Below are 15,100 nucleotides of genomic sequence, written 5' to 3' on the forward strand. Positions count from 1 at the left end.
ATTCCATCATTATCAAGAAAATTATGCCCCCTTAACTATTATTTATTTTCTGTTCAATTTTCATATGCACTGCTACAAAAATTCTGAAGTTTACCTCTCATTTTAATCAAATTAATGTAGAATTGTCGGACGAATTAATTAAATAACATATACTTTGTGTTTGATTTTGTTTTACTTAATAATATATCTCCATCTTGAAATCATGTCCAAGTTTCGCTGTATTATGGAGTCCTACGTAATTAATATTTTAATCGAGTAAATACAAATATGTCTTTGAAAATCTATTATGATATAATGTGCGCAAGCAGTACCGACCCTAGCTACTTGTTACAAGTTTGGAATAATTTACTTAATTTTGTATTCGATATATAAAATAAAAGCCCCACAATATATATTGAGATTATAAATTTGACTGCCTTCTATAAATTGTGACATAGCCATATATACAAAAATAGTATCGCGATAATTACGTAGCTTGGTTTGGATCGAGATGGTGTATATATATATATATATATATATATATCCAAGATTAATGCGAAGAAAATTGATAAACTTGAAGTGCTCTAACGTTGGTTCTTCTTACAATCCTGTTTATTTTGTGGTTCATATAGAAGATTTAATTAAGATCAAGAAAAGAAAAGTGCATGGTTGCAGCTGCCTTCACGTCGGGAATCACGGGTTTTTTTCTTTAGCTGGACCGTTCTCAATTTTTTTATGGCAATAAATTCATCCAATATATTTCAAAACTATAGGGCTATGAGAAACGTATTATTTGATCATAAATGAAATAAAATTTTACCAGGCTTGGTCGATATTTTTGGTAAACGTAAGTTGTTATAGTGTCGGATCATGTCGTATTATGAAATTTTATATGTTCAATTGGGAATTTAATGTTATTTCAACGATGAAAGTGGAAAGAGTCTCCCAACTGGCAAAGCCAATTTTTTCAAATTTAGACTTTTTAAAGTTGGTGACCTACTATTAACAGAATCCATTTAATAAATCACTCTAGATATCATTAAATTTTTGAATTTTCCACCAATTTTTCATGGGGATCTTATGTGCTTGTGATAAAGAATCCAAGGATTGTCCTAACGAAACAGATCAGTACTAAATTGAGTGGTGGCAAAGATTTTTGGCTTTTAATTCCTCCCACGTGCATGAGCTAGCTACGCATTCCGGCCGTGAACTGACTGACTATTCTAGGCGAGGAAAGGCCCTTTCCTCGTCTAGAATAGTCAGTCATCAAAGTATTCCTCACGGGGTTCTTGATTTTGCTGATAATATTAATTAATTGGTGGGTTTTGGTAAAAAGTTGCCAATCAATCATGCACCTTTGTGCTAGCTAGGCCTAGCTATGTTTTGATCTCTATCTATCCTTGGGTTTGGCTTGCAAAACTCGTGGTGCAATTTTTTTTAAATTTTTTTTTCGCTTACTTATTTATGTATGAGGAATTAAGATTAATTTTGATATTATTATGCGATTATGAACCACCACACGACTTCTTTTCTACGTGATGTTATTTACGAGCCAAACAATATCATAGATCTTATATAAAAATGACGTTCAATATCATCACATCAGGGACGGAGCCAGGAAGTGGAGGTTGGAAGACAAAAAAAAAAATTAGAGGGGGGAAGAACAAATACTAGGAGGAAGGTGAAGAATATAATTAATTTTATATCCTTAATCAATGAAATTAAAAAATTGAGGGGAGTGGTCACACCCACCCGCCCTCCTTGGCTCCGTCTATGATCAACATCAAACGGTACATACATACAAATATAATGATATAAATACTAAATAGTATGTAATACGAGAAATAGCAGGAGATTTGATCAATAGATTGGGTAAAACCCTAAAATTTTATAGGTAAAATCCAAGATTTTTGCATAATCGTGATAATATTTTTTGTAAATTAAATGTGCTAGGATTACTCAATCTTTGGGTATCTATTTCATTATTTTATTTAATATGTAAGATTTGCAAGTTTATCTAAAGTTGGGTGGATAATTATATCATGTACAATATTTTTGAGCTCAAGATTTAAGATAATATTGTGCATATATTTTGAACTTGAGATAATAAATAGACCACGATCTAAAGAATTAAATAAGGAATATTTGAATATAAGCAGGTAAAGTTAGAGATATAAATTCAAAGTTGGAAAGATTTTTACCAGATAAAGATATAAGATTTGATATATCTGGACAAAGATTAAGCAGAGGATAATTTGATCCCTAAATTTTGAAATATCCAAGGTATGGATATTTAGATTTCAAAATATTATCCAAGATCATGGATAAAATATTGATAATTATCCTAAATTTAAAGTTTGATTCAAATTTCAAACACAAGGATAAAACACGATCAGGATAGCAGCCAACCCCTATAAATAGTAGGACCCTCCCATTCAAATTTTACACCTCAATTTTCGAATTTCTCTCCATATTCTCGAAATTTGTTCTCCAAAATTCTGCACGAGTCATCAAAATTCTGTCCAAGTTCAGAAATTCGTTTCTCTCGCTCGTGTACTCGGAATCCGATCTCTACCGTTCAGAATATGTTTCCATATGTTTCAAATACAATATCCAAATTTCGGCCAAATCCAGCGGTTAGTTTTTCGTAAGAAAACTGCTCAGATTTTAGGCGAGAAACAGCATACCTACGGTTTTTCGTCCATAAGCAGGTTAAAACGAATTCCAAACTCGATCTCCACCGTCCATAATGTATTTGACATAATTTTGAACGTACTGTGAAATTTTGAGCCCGATCCAATGGTTCAATAAGGCGCAATAAATTTTTAAAGACTGCTGATTTTTCGGGCGATGTGCTGTTGCGTTTTCGAAGTGTCGGTTGCATGATTCTTCTATGTTTCTCGAATTTTCACGTTTTCTCCAAGGATCAAGGTAAGTGGGCTTGTTTTAAATGTGTAAATTTCGGTTATGCATTTCGTGTGTTTTAAAATTCGATCGAGTGCAAATTCTTCTTCTACACCCTTCTGGTTACAATTTTTGGCATGAGTAAATGTTTTGACACTGTGAGAATTCAACTCGATATGAGTGGGAATCCCAACTATGACGTACCCTTACGCGATGGGGGACATAACCGCTATACGGCCTCGTCCCCTTAGAGGAGTAAAAATTAGGGACTGATATCAGTAAACCATTGAAAGTAGATGAATCTCAGTGTCTGGTTAATAATGTGCACGTGGTATGAGTCATGTTATGAAAGGTGTGTGTTTCGAATTTTTATGCATTTTGTTATGTTGTGCTCGAACGGCCCCCACTTGCTGAGTATTTCCCAAAATACTCACCCTTACTCTACCCTCCCAGATAAATCAGAAGAAGAAATAGAGAAAGAAGAATCGGACACCAGTTTTTTGACTGATAGTGGACGCGTGAAGAATTTTAATTAATAATATGTTCTTGTGAGTTTTTAATTCAAGTTATAAACGCTTCCGCAGATGTTTATCGTTTCCAGAGTTACTGTTGTAAAGACGATTCCATTTTTATGGTATTTATGATATAAACTGGTTTCGGTTTATACTGTACTACGAGGCTTGTTGTTTAGCAATTATGTGATTGTTGAATAACGTCAGTGTCGACTAACCCCGATCTCGGGCGTGACATTATATATATATATATAACTTCAAGAAACACCTGGGGCTCATAGCGCTGGGATCAGTCAGCGCAGATCAATTCTCCAGACAACAGAAATCATATTTTGTATGTACACATAATGTAAACGAAGTTAAATTATTAGGTTTATTTATTTATTAATGAATAATTAACTACTGGCAATGGTGTGGGAAAAAGAGTCACCCACAAGTGTCCAACCTGCCAAGTCAACCCTGGAATAAGACTTGTGTGTTTTCTATTGAAGGATAATATAATATAGTTACTATTACATTAAGTTAAGGTTAAATCAACGTAGGAATATGTAGGAATTTGTGCGTCCGCCTATTAATGCGGATCTACCATCATTTCCGAATGAGTATGTCTGTCGTTTTATGATTCCCCCATCAGTATAAACTAGTAACCGTGGCACACGCGTTGCGTGTGTCCTGAATACATGTGACTAATATATTAAATATTCATGATATTACAACATAATGACTTCACAACATAAAGAAGAGAGTTTATTTTTCACGGTGGCTAGTTTGGAGAAGAAATAATATTATTTTTCACGTGAGCAGTTTCCTTATGACGGTGAATATAATATTATTTGTTAAGAAAAAATATAATATAAAAAATGAGAAATGGTAAAATAGGAAAGAAAGTTGGTGTCCTCATAGATCGGTTATTATTAGGGGCTCAATTATAATAAAATAGTAAATAGTAAATATAAAAAAATTAAAAATGGTAAAACAGGAAAGAAAATTGGTGTCTTCATAGAGCGGTTATTATTAGGGCCTCATACTTAATATAAAAGTATAGATACTAGTCATGTGTTGTTTCTTGCCCGAGCCCAATAACATGTATAGTAGATCTCTTATGAGACGGTCTCACGAATTTTTATCTGTGAGACAGGTCAAACCTACCGATATTCACAATAAAAAATAATACTATTAGCATAAAAAGTAATAATTTTTCATGTATATGACCCATGAGACCGTCTCAGACAAGTTTTTGGCAAACTTTTGATCTACTGAAAAATTGATGTATGAACAAGAAGAATATTGTTGACAAGAAGTTAGACCATATCGCAATTATAATATTTTTCAAAACAATCTAGGGAGTACAGCTACAACATTTTAATTGCAAATGAAAATACAAATAATTGGTTAATTATGAAGAATATATGTATTATCCAATTGACAGGCCCAAAATAGACCGTGGTAGATTAAAAGATGTGAGCCCAGTTGTAACAACTTATGGGCTCCGAGGCCTTGTCTGCAACAAAAATGGACATTGCACTTTTCTCCACGTCTTCGATTTTCGCCGATTCAGACGGCGTGGTGCCGGTGCCGGTACCTCACCTTCCATTAGAATCATGAATTGCTTCACAGTCATAACTATTTATGTTTTCACACCTATTAGTTGTGAAGATTCTGGGTTTTATTGGTCTTTTTTCTGCAGAAGAGGGAGAAATTGAGAGCAATCAGAAATTCAAGGAGAGAAGGCACCAATTTCCTGGAATGGTATCTATGTTATTTGATTATCTTTTTTTATCATACTCGTCTGCATATTTGAGTTTGAGAAAGATTTGTTTTTCACTTCTTTTTTTTTTTGGAAATCTGGAAGCTTGTGTTTGCAAAAGGCTGAGTTTCATCAACGACTTTGAATTTTTGAATTTGTAGGGTTAGAATGATGAGTTATGCTTTGCTTCTTATCATTAATTTTTGTATGAGAATGATCATTGACTGATAAAGGATGATTCTGGGAGGTATATACTGTAACTGTGTCTTAGAACTTGGAGTGTTATGAAAGAGCCAAACATCTTGCTACTTTATCACTGATATCAAAGTGTGTATATGTTTTGGTAAGCGGAACATGTAGCCATAATGTTGATTAGTGGAGCACTTCAAAGTTCAAAAAATGACTTTTTGGGGGCAAACTTTGGTTCTATCAATTGTTTGTAGGCTTTAAGCTTTTGTGTATTTTGGCATGCATGCAGGAATTGCGTATCAGGGAATTTTCTTTCCACCGACTGAATGCTAATCTACTGTGGCCTGGCACATTTGCTTTTATCGAATTGTTTGTTCATCATAGATCATGCATGGATGGACGGAATTTGATTGAAATGGGATGGTGTGATACCACTCTGTAGAGCACTCTTTGTGAGACCTTCTTTTCTATTTTCAAATTTTCACCAGTTTCAGTGTTAGAATTCTCGCTCAATATTTTAATATTATCATTTTCGTACGACGAATGTACGATGAAAACTTTCCAGGATTAAATATCTGTTACATCAACAATCTGTTTAGGTGTTCGTGGATGTATAGCAATCTCGTATTTCTCTCTTGTTTGTGCTCAAGAATATGAAATTAATGGGGCAATGCTTTTACCCTTTATTGACGTGTATAACTTGAGTTTATTGCAGTTGAACTGGGGCTTTGGCCATCTTTTTGCACAAATCATTTGCAGTTGACATCAGAACCTCAGATTATGACGATGCTGAAATTGAAGAGAACATAGCTTATAATTGCCAGATAAATGGGGTTACTCCTGTCTTTCCTCATGTGAGACGTAACTTCATTTGCATTATGCTGCGTGATACTCAAATTTATATTAGCATAACAACTTTGATGCTGATGGAAACTTTTTTATATATCCATGTAGTGTTTTCAGATTATTGGGATGTAGAGTTCCCAATTTCCAATCCAAATGGGACCTGATTATAGCAAGTGATATTTATTGTGTACGTGGACTTTATCATTGGTTATTATAAAATGTGAAAAATAACTCTTACTGCATTCATGAAGGATCACTCTTCTCGTTTTCTTCTCCCTTGAAGAAGCTAACCTATTTTCAACACTTGCTTCTTCCCTTACCCCTTACTCGTGATTGAAGATGTTATATTAAAACTTTATAAAGTCCTTGTCATTTCTCCTTAAATCATACGAGTCAAAAGCCATCAGTTTCTTCAAGCGGTGACGGGTAAGAATGGGAACTTTCCTTTTCTTTCTATAGTGTTTCACAGCAACAGTTGATAAACTTACCCGCATGTTTGTATGCTTCCTTCTCAAGATGCTTGCCTGCTTCCCGACCTGCATTTTTAATGAGTTGAAGACGCAGAATAGGGAAAGAGGACGAATCTCTGTTCTTCACAGGCTGTGAAAAGGCAGGTCTTGCAGTCGATCATCTGGGCTCTCGTGCGTATTGCATTACACCTAAAGAAATAAACCTCCAGTCGTTCAACTTGAGTATCTTGTAGTTGTGCTAAATCTTTAGTGCAAACAAGTGCATCATCAAATCCGAGCATCCCATGTATGATCGTCATCAATTTAGATGCTTTCCTGAATTTTTGAACGTTACTACAGGCATTTTTTGTGGACCTGTGGCATCTTGATTATTGTTTGATTCATGTTTTGACCGGTACTATGGTTGGAGATTCATATAGTTACCAGTAATGTTAAATACTTTGGTGGGAAATTGAAAATTTTATTCTACATGTTTCTAAAAGTGCAAAAATTAATGAACATTCAGCCATGTTTACCTATACTGTTCTAAAATAAGAAGCTTCTCACTATCTTTTGAATCTTCCTAACTTTTTTTAAAAAAATAGAGGTGTTAAAAATAATCTATCATTTTTTTGGTTGTCAATTTAATTATTTCTTTCTAATCTATTCTTTTTATACGTAATAATAATAATATTTTTGTCTTTAGATTTGAAATATTTAAAAGTAAAATTTTGTTAATAATTATTATTATTACTCGACGTCTCGTGCTTTCGTGGCATGTTTCACGTCATGTTATCTATTCTATTTTACTAAAATTGAGTACATAATAGTAACAATCACTTAAAAAATATACCAATTTTTTTTCCAATTTTATTTTTATATATATTAATACTACATTTTTGTTTTTTTATTTTTTCACATATAATTTTATTTTAATTTTTTTATTTTAATAATTCAAATATCAATTTATTTCTTTTATAGTTTGTCAAATTTGAACCTGGTTTGTCCGTCTGCCTTGTATTTCCCTGTGAATTCTTCTCTACTGCTCGCACTGCACCACCTTATCTCCAGAGGAGGGGCTAAAACAGCCCGAAATGAATGACACCGGAACCAAATTGGTATGGCGAGGCATTCCGGGTCTTCACCCAAACACTTATACGGAGCGGGACCAGTGGAAGGGTGGCTGGTTTACTGGCGTCAGCACGAACAATTTTGCTTGTATTTCGGTCGCAGAAAAGACAGTCGAAAAGGAATTTTCGCCTTCTATATCTCAGCTTCTGAACCACCCGTTGGCTTTGGTAGCATTGGTTCCCAAAGAAGCTGCACTTTTCTCTGCCGGGGCTATTGCTGGTGCCGCCTCTAAGACGTTCACCGCCCCGCTCGACCGTATTAAGCTGCTCATGCAGGTGACTTTTATCTATATTTCTTGGAGAGAGTTTCGTAACTTTGGTGGTTTTTGTAAAATCGTCATGCTTTACTTTCGCCTTCACCGATGAGTTTCTTGTTATAAGTTTGCTTCTTTAGTTTTGGTATTGGGATTTTGAAATTTCGGTCGTCACGTATGTCAAATGCATACAAAAGCTGGCTGTCACGTATATATAAGAATGTATGTGGTTGCACAAACTTTTAGAAGATTAAAAGTAAGGTAATGAATTTGTATATCCTTGTTGTGCTTAATATTTTTGCATTTGATATGTTTGTTCCCTGTTACGTCTCCCGTAACACCATTTCACGTGTCTTCGCAGACACACGGTCTCAGAGTTGGGCAAGAATCTGCAAAGAAGGGAATCGGATTTATCGAGGTTTCTACTCCGCATCTGTCTTCCCTGTTATTCTAGTTATCTCAGTAACATGGTTCCAGAATTTCCGTTTTGTCCACTTTCTTTATTAATTGGAAACTATATGTGGTTGTACCGATACAATTTCTAGATACTCCTATAGTCCTATATGAACTCTACAGTCCATAACATGACCAAATTATTTCTTTACTTCAATGTGGTGATCTCTTCATTTAATTCCACACCTTTTCTGTACTCCACCTGGTGTGGGGGTGGTGAACAGATGATATCCTTCTCATACATATGGTTTAGGTGCCTGATTACCCTTAATAAATTATGGAAAATTTTCTTTTATTTCCATCATGTTTTCATAGACTCAAGTTTATCCAGTACTACTTCGTGGTTCAATGCCTCATCCTCTTCAACCTTTTCTATCTGTACTTCGTAATCAGGTTCTGAAATTAAAATTTGATTTGATGCTCCATTCAAGTGTTGTTTCTTCCAATAATTTCTGTCCATATTGTTGAGCATTCTCTTATGTGGTAACCTTCTGAATGTGTATTTTAGGCCTTCACATTGATTGGGAAGGTAGAAGGCTTAAAAGGGTACTGGAAAGGAAACCTTCCCCAGGTTTGGTGTTCCATTACTTATCTAAATATTTCAAACATGCTGCTTCCTGCAGTCGCACATAATTTCTTTCTGTTTTCCCCGCTTTTTTTGAGTTGGATTTTTAAGTTTTCAAACTTGAGTTAAAAGCAGTTTTTTTACTTGTAAATGCTCTAGGTGATACGAGTTATACCTTATAGTGCAGCACAGCTTTTCGCCTATGAAACTTACAAGGTAGTGGTGCAACAATCTTCTAAGGGAAACATTGAGTCAAGCTTATTTGAGGTTGAGTGGATCAACTATTGTTTTATTGTATTTCAGAAACTATTTAGTGGAAAGGATGGGGAACTCTCTGTAATTGGAAGACTAGCTGCAGGTGCTTGTGCTGGCATGACTTCAACTTTCGTAAGTTATAAAAAATGGATCAACTTAAATATAATGAATCAGATTGATTTGATCAGAATATTTTTTCTTAAGTGCTCAAGAGAATGTTAAGGGTATGGAGATCTCTTGGATATAAAAGCATAAGTACAATGACAGTTTGATTCATGTGTTGACAATAAAATTTTAATTGGAAATTCACAATTTTACAAAGATGCTCTCCCTTCCCTCTCTCTCTCAAACGCACACAGGCACACATGTTTCTCACAGTTGGCTATTTTCTTTCGACATGTGTTCGTGTCTCAAACATCTTTGTCCAGGTTACTTACCCGTTAGATGTCCTTAGGTTGAGGTTAGCTGTTGAACCCGGCTATAAAACTATGACAGAGGTAAACTTGTTATTCGATAAGTTTTTCCATTTGGACAGCTCCCATTATATTGTGACTTAATTTCAACCTTTTGATTTGCAGGTTTCACTAAACATGATTAGAGAGGAAGGATTTGCATCCTTTTATAACGGTCTAGGGCCTTCTCTTATTGGAATTGCACCTTACATTGCCGTGAATTTTTGTGTTTTTGACTTGTGAGCTAACTGTTCAAATCTCAAGTTTTATTTCTGTTTAGGCAGAATAAGTATAATACATTAAACCTTAAACTACATTCTCTCTTGAACACTAGGGTGAAGAAGGCACTGCCAGATAAATATCAAAAGAGGACTGAAATATCCCTGGCAACAGCACTGGTTTCAGCCACCATAGCCACAGTCATGTTTTATCCTTTGGACACAGTTAGGCGGCAAATGCAAATGAAGGGTTCTCCTTTCAAGACAATTTTTGATGCCTTCCCAGGTAATGTATATGCTATTGCACTGATGGGTTCATACATGTCGATTTTTTCATAAGTTGAAATAAATGTTGAAGATATCACCCTTGCTTTGACGAAGAACGATAAAGCTAAAGTTTCTTCTGGAAGCGCACATTGGTAGGTGTGAGTCTTTTGTTTGTTCATGACCAACAGGTTCAAAGTTAGTTGATAGTGGCTGAAAACAATTTTTTGAGTGCGAAAATGGAGATTTCCTGATTACAAAAGGAACAGATATTCTCATATATAGTCTATTTTTTTTATCTGATATGGGCATGAGAATGAAATTTTTTGGAAATTAAACAGTTGACTTTGGCCTTTCTGCCTTTCATGGATCTGTATTAGATTTATGATTCGTTTAAAGCACTGGTAGCAACAGGGTTATTTTTTATGGAGTGAAAAAAAGCCGTATACAATCATCTTGGAGATGCATTGAATATTTAAGATTATGTGATATACCCTTGCAGTGTTTCCCCACGGCTTGATTATGCTTACGGCTCCATGAATTTCTATTTGGGTCAGGCATTGTGGCGCGTGATGGTTTATCGGGGCTATACAGGGGTTTCTTACCGAATGCATTAAAGACTTTACCAAACAGCAGGTTCATCTTTTTACATTCAATTGACCTGAATTGAATTGCAGCTATCCCTACTGTTATTCCATTATTTTCTTCTCTTTTTATGGGGTTGATGGCATAATTTACTCTGTTCAAGAACATGGCCTTTTGTCAGCTCTTGATATATAACCACAGGTTTCCTACAAGTGCTGAAGTTTTAAATTTCATTTCAATTGCTGTGACAGCATAAAGCTTACGACATTCGACACCGCCAAACGTCTAATCGCGGCAGGGGAGAAAGAGCTACAAAAATTTATGGAGGAGAACGGCAAGAAACAAGATTGAAGTAGACACATTGCTGTAAATGTTCTGCCCATGTCTTACGTACAATTGGCATGTAAGCACCTGTCTTCAAAAATCTTATTTCGGCAGCCTGGGGCTTTATTTTGTGGAACAATCAGCTGAAACGGCTAGGGCCTAGAAACATGCTTGAAAATTTTGATATTTTATCTGAACATTTTTTTGTTTCAATAGTAATTTTATGATACAATGCATTTGAGGCTCTGTGTTCTCCAGGTTTTGTACTTAAACTGACTTCTACCTACTGTATACACGACATATACGTCAGGGTGGTTATGATTCAAATCTGTTGACAAATTGCATTCTCATAACTGCGATGAAATACGTACACTATACATAAGTTACATTGTTCATACTTGTCCTTTTTCACAATCCAAATCATACATATCCAGAATCCCAGTCAGAGATCCGCCTTGAGTCTGATTTTTTGTGTTGCGAATCTCACTCTTCATCCTCATCATCATCGTCCTACACAAAAGCAACAATTCATAACATTTAGCTGGATGCGAGAATCAAAGAAAACAGGCTCATTAATACAATATTCAACCATATATTGAGTGTTTAATCATGTTGCTTTCGGAATATATAACAGCATCAGTCCAAAACTTAGCGAAATTACGTACGTGGTCGCTCTCCTCGTCGTCGTCGTGAACTTCTGATCCAGACCTCTCAGATCCTTCGTCCCCCTGATCAGCAGAACTCTCCTGCCAATTTATGAACGACAAACATTTAAGCATGCAGGTAAAAACATCCAAATATAAAATGTTGCATCTTATGGGAGAGAATCTGAAAAAACCACACCTGTTTTTTGTTGTAGGAATTCATTAGTTTTTCATACTCGGCCTTCTTCTTTGCAGCTTTAGCTTCATAAGGAGCTTTTTCCTAAGGATGCATTTGTAATAAATGATAACAGTAAAACTGTAGCTTCATACAAATCAAATTTTCAACATGCCATATAAATTTAATACCCAAGAATCATCGCTTCAGGTTCATAGTTGAAATACTCTGGTTAACGTTCATTTCATAATGAACATATTAATCATATATCTATGCGTGTGTGACACACATGATTACCCCACCCCACAACCAAATGCTTATAAAATCTTCCAGCATATCATGATCATGCACCAAATAGAGTTTCTAGCCCTTACAGCTGCACTCATCGATTTCCACTTCTCTCCTCCAGCTTTCCCAACCTAGACATATGCAAAAAAAAATCCAAAGGCACGCTTTGTCAAAAACACAATCTGCAAAAGACATCCCTAGTAAAAATTGAAGTACAGACAACCCACAGCTGAGACGGCCTTGACGTTAGGATTTTCCTTTTTGAAAGTCTTTCTAAACTCTTCACTGCAATAAAACCACCATTGAATAACCAACCATATAGCTCATGTAGGATACAAAATCTGAAAAATGGAATACTATGATGCTCGTGACATCCACGGCACGAAAAATAAGGAATAATGACGGTTCGTACAGGAACACAAAGAAAGCACTAGGGGGTCTCTTGGGCTTGTTAGGGTCTTTCTTGGCCTTAGTAGCCTTTGGTTTACTTGGCTTCGCAGCAACCTTCCTTTTCCCAATCTTTCTGAAACAAACAAAAGTGCTATGAATGAATACAGTTCATCTAATACAACATAGTAATATTAAGTTCCATTTTCAAATCAAGGCCAACCTATCATCAACCGGTTTCAATGCTTCTTTTGTGTCCTTTTTGGCAGCCCCTTTACTCCTTCCGCCAGTCTTCATTTCGGCAAAGTAAGCACCTAAATATATACACCATACACCGTGAATTGCAAAAAAAAAAAACCGTGAATTGCTACTAAATTTATACCTACAAGCTAGAAAACTTATGCTTAACTAGCAGAAACCACTGTATTCCATATAACACCACCAAGAATATAAACAAGTCACCAGCCACTTTTTGGTCAAGGAAGCAAAATATAAAATAAAACCATTGCTTATGCGCGCATCAACAAAGTCAACGCAGCACACAAACAATCACAGCGAAACTTCAACCGCTTGACAAAATCTACATAAGCAACAAAAAGGTTCGGATCATCACTATTGGCCTATGCAACCAAAAAAGTTACTTTTAACAAAAGAAAAGGAAGAAATAAAGAGATAAAAGGGGAAAAAACACAAAATCACAAAAATGATTTTCCAAACTACAATAAACAAATCATCCCGCCCACATCATATTTCACATACAGCACACTGCATTCAAATTGGAATGAAAAAGAGAAAAAAAAAAGGGTAAATAATATTCATTAATATTCCAAGAATAATCATAGTTCATACAGAATTAAGGACCTTGAAACCAAGAAAACACTACGTATAGTTCTATGTTAGAATTTTAGCTAAGAAAAAAAATAAATACAGATAACTATTACAAAAGAGAGAAGTATACCTAGAACGAAAACAGGAGATCGGTGCTGAATGAGTCAAGACGAGAAAGAATAGAAATTTAGAATCGAAGGGACAAGCGTGGAACAAATCCACTTGAGTCACCGGACTAGCCGGTTATTTGTAATTTTGAACTTAATTTAATTATTTTGTACTACTTGTTGGGCCATCGGTGATCGGCCAGACAGAGACTATTCCATTATCCTCTTATCGGCGGTTATCACCATCATTATTTATTTCGAAACATGACTAATTAAATATATGAATTTAACTACGCACTTTTATTTTAAAATAAAATATTAATCACTTCTTCATTATTTATAAATTTAATCATTTTTATAAATATATAATTTTTTATAAACATTCTTTCATTAATATCGAAATATGATGAAATGTTAGTCGAATGAAAAAGGAAGTAATGGGTAAAAATATCAAAATAATGTTTATGAAGATAAAAATATATCACAATGGCAAAAACTTGTGTGAGACGGTCTCACGAATCGTATTTTGTGAGACGGATCTCTTATTTGTGTCATCCATGAAAAAGTTACTTTTTATGATAAGAGTATTACTTTTTATTATAAATATCGGTAGGGTTGACCGGTCTAACAAATTAAGATTAATGAGATCGTCTCACAAAAGTACCTAGTCAATCACCATTTATAAAGTCGTGTGTGATAGAATATACGTGTGGGGACCCGGACGCTAATCATCATCATAATCATCTTTGGGATTTAATTATCAATTAAGATAAACATGGTCTAAAAATTTTTTTTTTTAAATGCGGAAGGTAATGGAATCGATCTATTGTACAAACCAGTATAATAATACAAATCTTGTACAACGTGCTTCTAGTTCAAACTAGTCTAATGTTTAACTACTAAATTTCAAGTATTAAACCAAGTCTACAATACGTCCAGAATCACCACTCTAAACTCGTCTTCTCTCATCATCTTCTTGACCCCGATCTTGCCCCACCTGTTGTCATGCACACATACAAACAAGACAACAGCCGGATACTCCGGTGAGAATAAATCCCAGTATAAATAATGTATACATGCAGTTAACTGAATTAACATAAAAGCATGAATTATATCTTATTACATGTAGCATAATCAAACGACATGTATCAATATCAGTCTGTAAATAAAACATGAATCGTAATCTACGAAACATAAATTAATACAAATCTGTAAATCAAGTTCTAGTCTCGATATCTAAGACTCGACTCATCTCTCATTCTAATCTAGGGATCCCGGTTTAATTTAGACTTTTGTATGCTGTATCGAATGTCTACAATAGACGTCGATCTACATCTAAGCTCATCGATACACCGTAAGTCTAGAGTCTACGCGGTTCTGACAAAGACTCAGATGTTCTGCCCTAGCTAGGCTTATCTGCCCTAGACTCAAACTCTGGCTCTGCTATAATTCAATAGACTAAACATATCAATCTGATAATCTGCAAATATCAATGCAATAAAGTAAAGTATGTGATTTTGGGAAACTCAAATCGAACCTAACTCG

At 35.0% G+C, this 15,100-nt stretch overlaps 2 protein-coding genes and 1 pseudogene across 7 annotated transcripts; 2 read left to right on the plus strand and 1 right to left on the minus strand.

Moving 5' to 3' along the window:
• The first annotated feature begins 4,892 nt into the window (after positions 1-4,892).
• On the plus strand, positions 4,893-7,393 carry LOC142550756 (uncharacterized; annotated as a pseudogene).
• Positions 7,394-7,625: 232 nt separating this feature from the next.
• LOC142551768 (putative envelope ADP,ATP carrier protein, chloroplastic) lies at positions 7,626-11,362 on the plus strand. Of its 4 annotated transcripts, none has more exons than XR_012821620.1 (10): positions 7,626-8,032; positions 8,372-8,428; positions 8,972-9,034; positions 9,188-9,244; positions 9,332-9,415; positions 9,712-9,780; positions 9,862-9,974; positions 10,070-10,239; positions 10,720-10,853; positions 11,054-11,362. XR_012821620.1 is itself a non-coding variant. In XM_075661158.1 (10 exons), the coding sequence occupies exons 1-10, from the start codon at positions 7,721-7,723 to the stop codon at positions 11,151-11,153; spliced, it is 1,104 nt and encodes a 367-aa protein (XP_075517273.1). In that variant the 5' UTR covers positions 7,626-7,720; the 3' UTR covers positions 11,154-11,362. The 4 variants fall into 4 exon arrangements, 3 of the variants coding, with proteins under 3 accessions (XP_075517273.1, XP_075517275.1, XP_075517274.1); XM_075661158.1 differs by having other exon boundaries at positions 10,775-10,853; XM_075661160.1 differs by lacking the exons at positions 10,720-10,853; positions 11,054-11,362 and adding an exon at positions 10,598-10,680.
• A 93-nt stretch (positions 11,363-11,455) lies between these two features.
• On the minus strand, positions 11,456-13,688 carry LOC142551770 (HMG1/2-like protein). Of its 3 annotated transcripts, none has more exons than XM_075661161.1 (8): positions 13,579-13,688; positions 12,844-12,934; positions 12,646-12,756; positions 12,461-12,518; positions 12,320-12,364; positions 11,970-12,050; positions 11,792-11,872; positions 11,456-11,636 (listed from the first exon to the last, which is right to left on the minus strand). In XM_075661161.1, exons 2-8 carry the CDS (start codon positions 12,915-12,917, stop codon positions 11,610-11,612), a joined length of 477 nt encoding a protein of 158 aa, XP_075517276.1. In that variant the 5' UTR covers positions 12,918-12,934; positions 13,579-13,688; the 3' UTR covers positions 11,456-11,609. The 3 variants fall into 3 exon arrangements, with proteins under 3 accessions (XP_075517276.1, XP_075517279.1, XP_075517277.1); XM_075661164.1 differs by lacking the exon at positions 13,579-13,688 and adding an exon at positions 13,482-13,505; XM_075661162.1 differs by lacking the exon at positions 13,579-13,688 and adding an exon at positions 13,007-13,243.
• Between the last annotated feature and the right edge of the window lie 1,412 nt (positions 13,689-15,100).

Source organism: Primulina tabacum, chromosome 7, assembly GCF_025594145.1.
Source record: "Primulina tabacum isolate GXHZ01 chromosome 7, ASM2559414v2, whole genome shotgun sequence".
Classification (NCBI taxonomy): Eukaryota; Viridiplantae; Streptophyta; class Magnoliopsida; order Lamiales; family Gesneriaceae; genus Primulina; species Primulina tabacum.

Bases quoted from the DNA above. Each gene is read 5' to 3' on its own strand.
- LOC142551768 (XM_075661158.1), top strand. From the start codon at position 7,721: ATGAATGACACCGGAACCAAATTGGTATGGCGAGGCATTCCGGGTCTT. The intron at 8,429-8,971 runs GTTTCTACTCCG...TGTGTATTTTAG, and splicing joins AGGGAATCGGATTTATCGAG to GCCTTCACATTGATTGGGAA. The intron at 9,975-10,069 runs GTGAGCTAACTG...CTTGAACACTAG, and splicing joins AATTTTTGTGTTTTTGACTT to GGTGAAGAAGGCACTGCCAG.
- LOC142551770 (XM_075661161.1), bottom strand. From the start codon at position 12,917: ATGAAGACTGGCGGAAGGAGTAAAGGGGCTGCCAAAAAGGACACAAAA. The intron at 12,519-12,645 runs GTACGAACCGTC...GTTTTATTGCAG, and splicing joins AGTGCTTTCTTTGTGTTCCT to TGAAGAGTTTAGAAAGACTT. The intron at 12,051-12,319 runs GTAAGGGCTAGA...ATGCATCCTTAG, and splicing joins GGAAATCGATGAGTGCAGCT to GAAAAAGCTCCTTATGAAGC.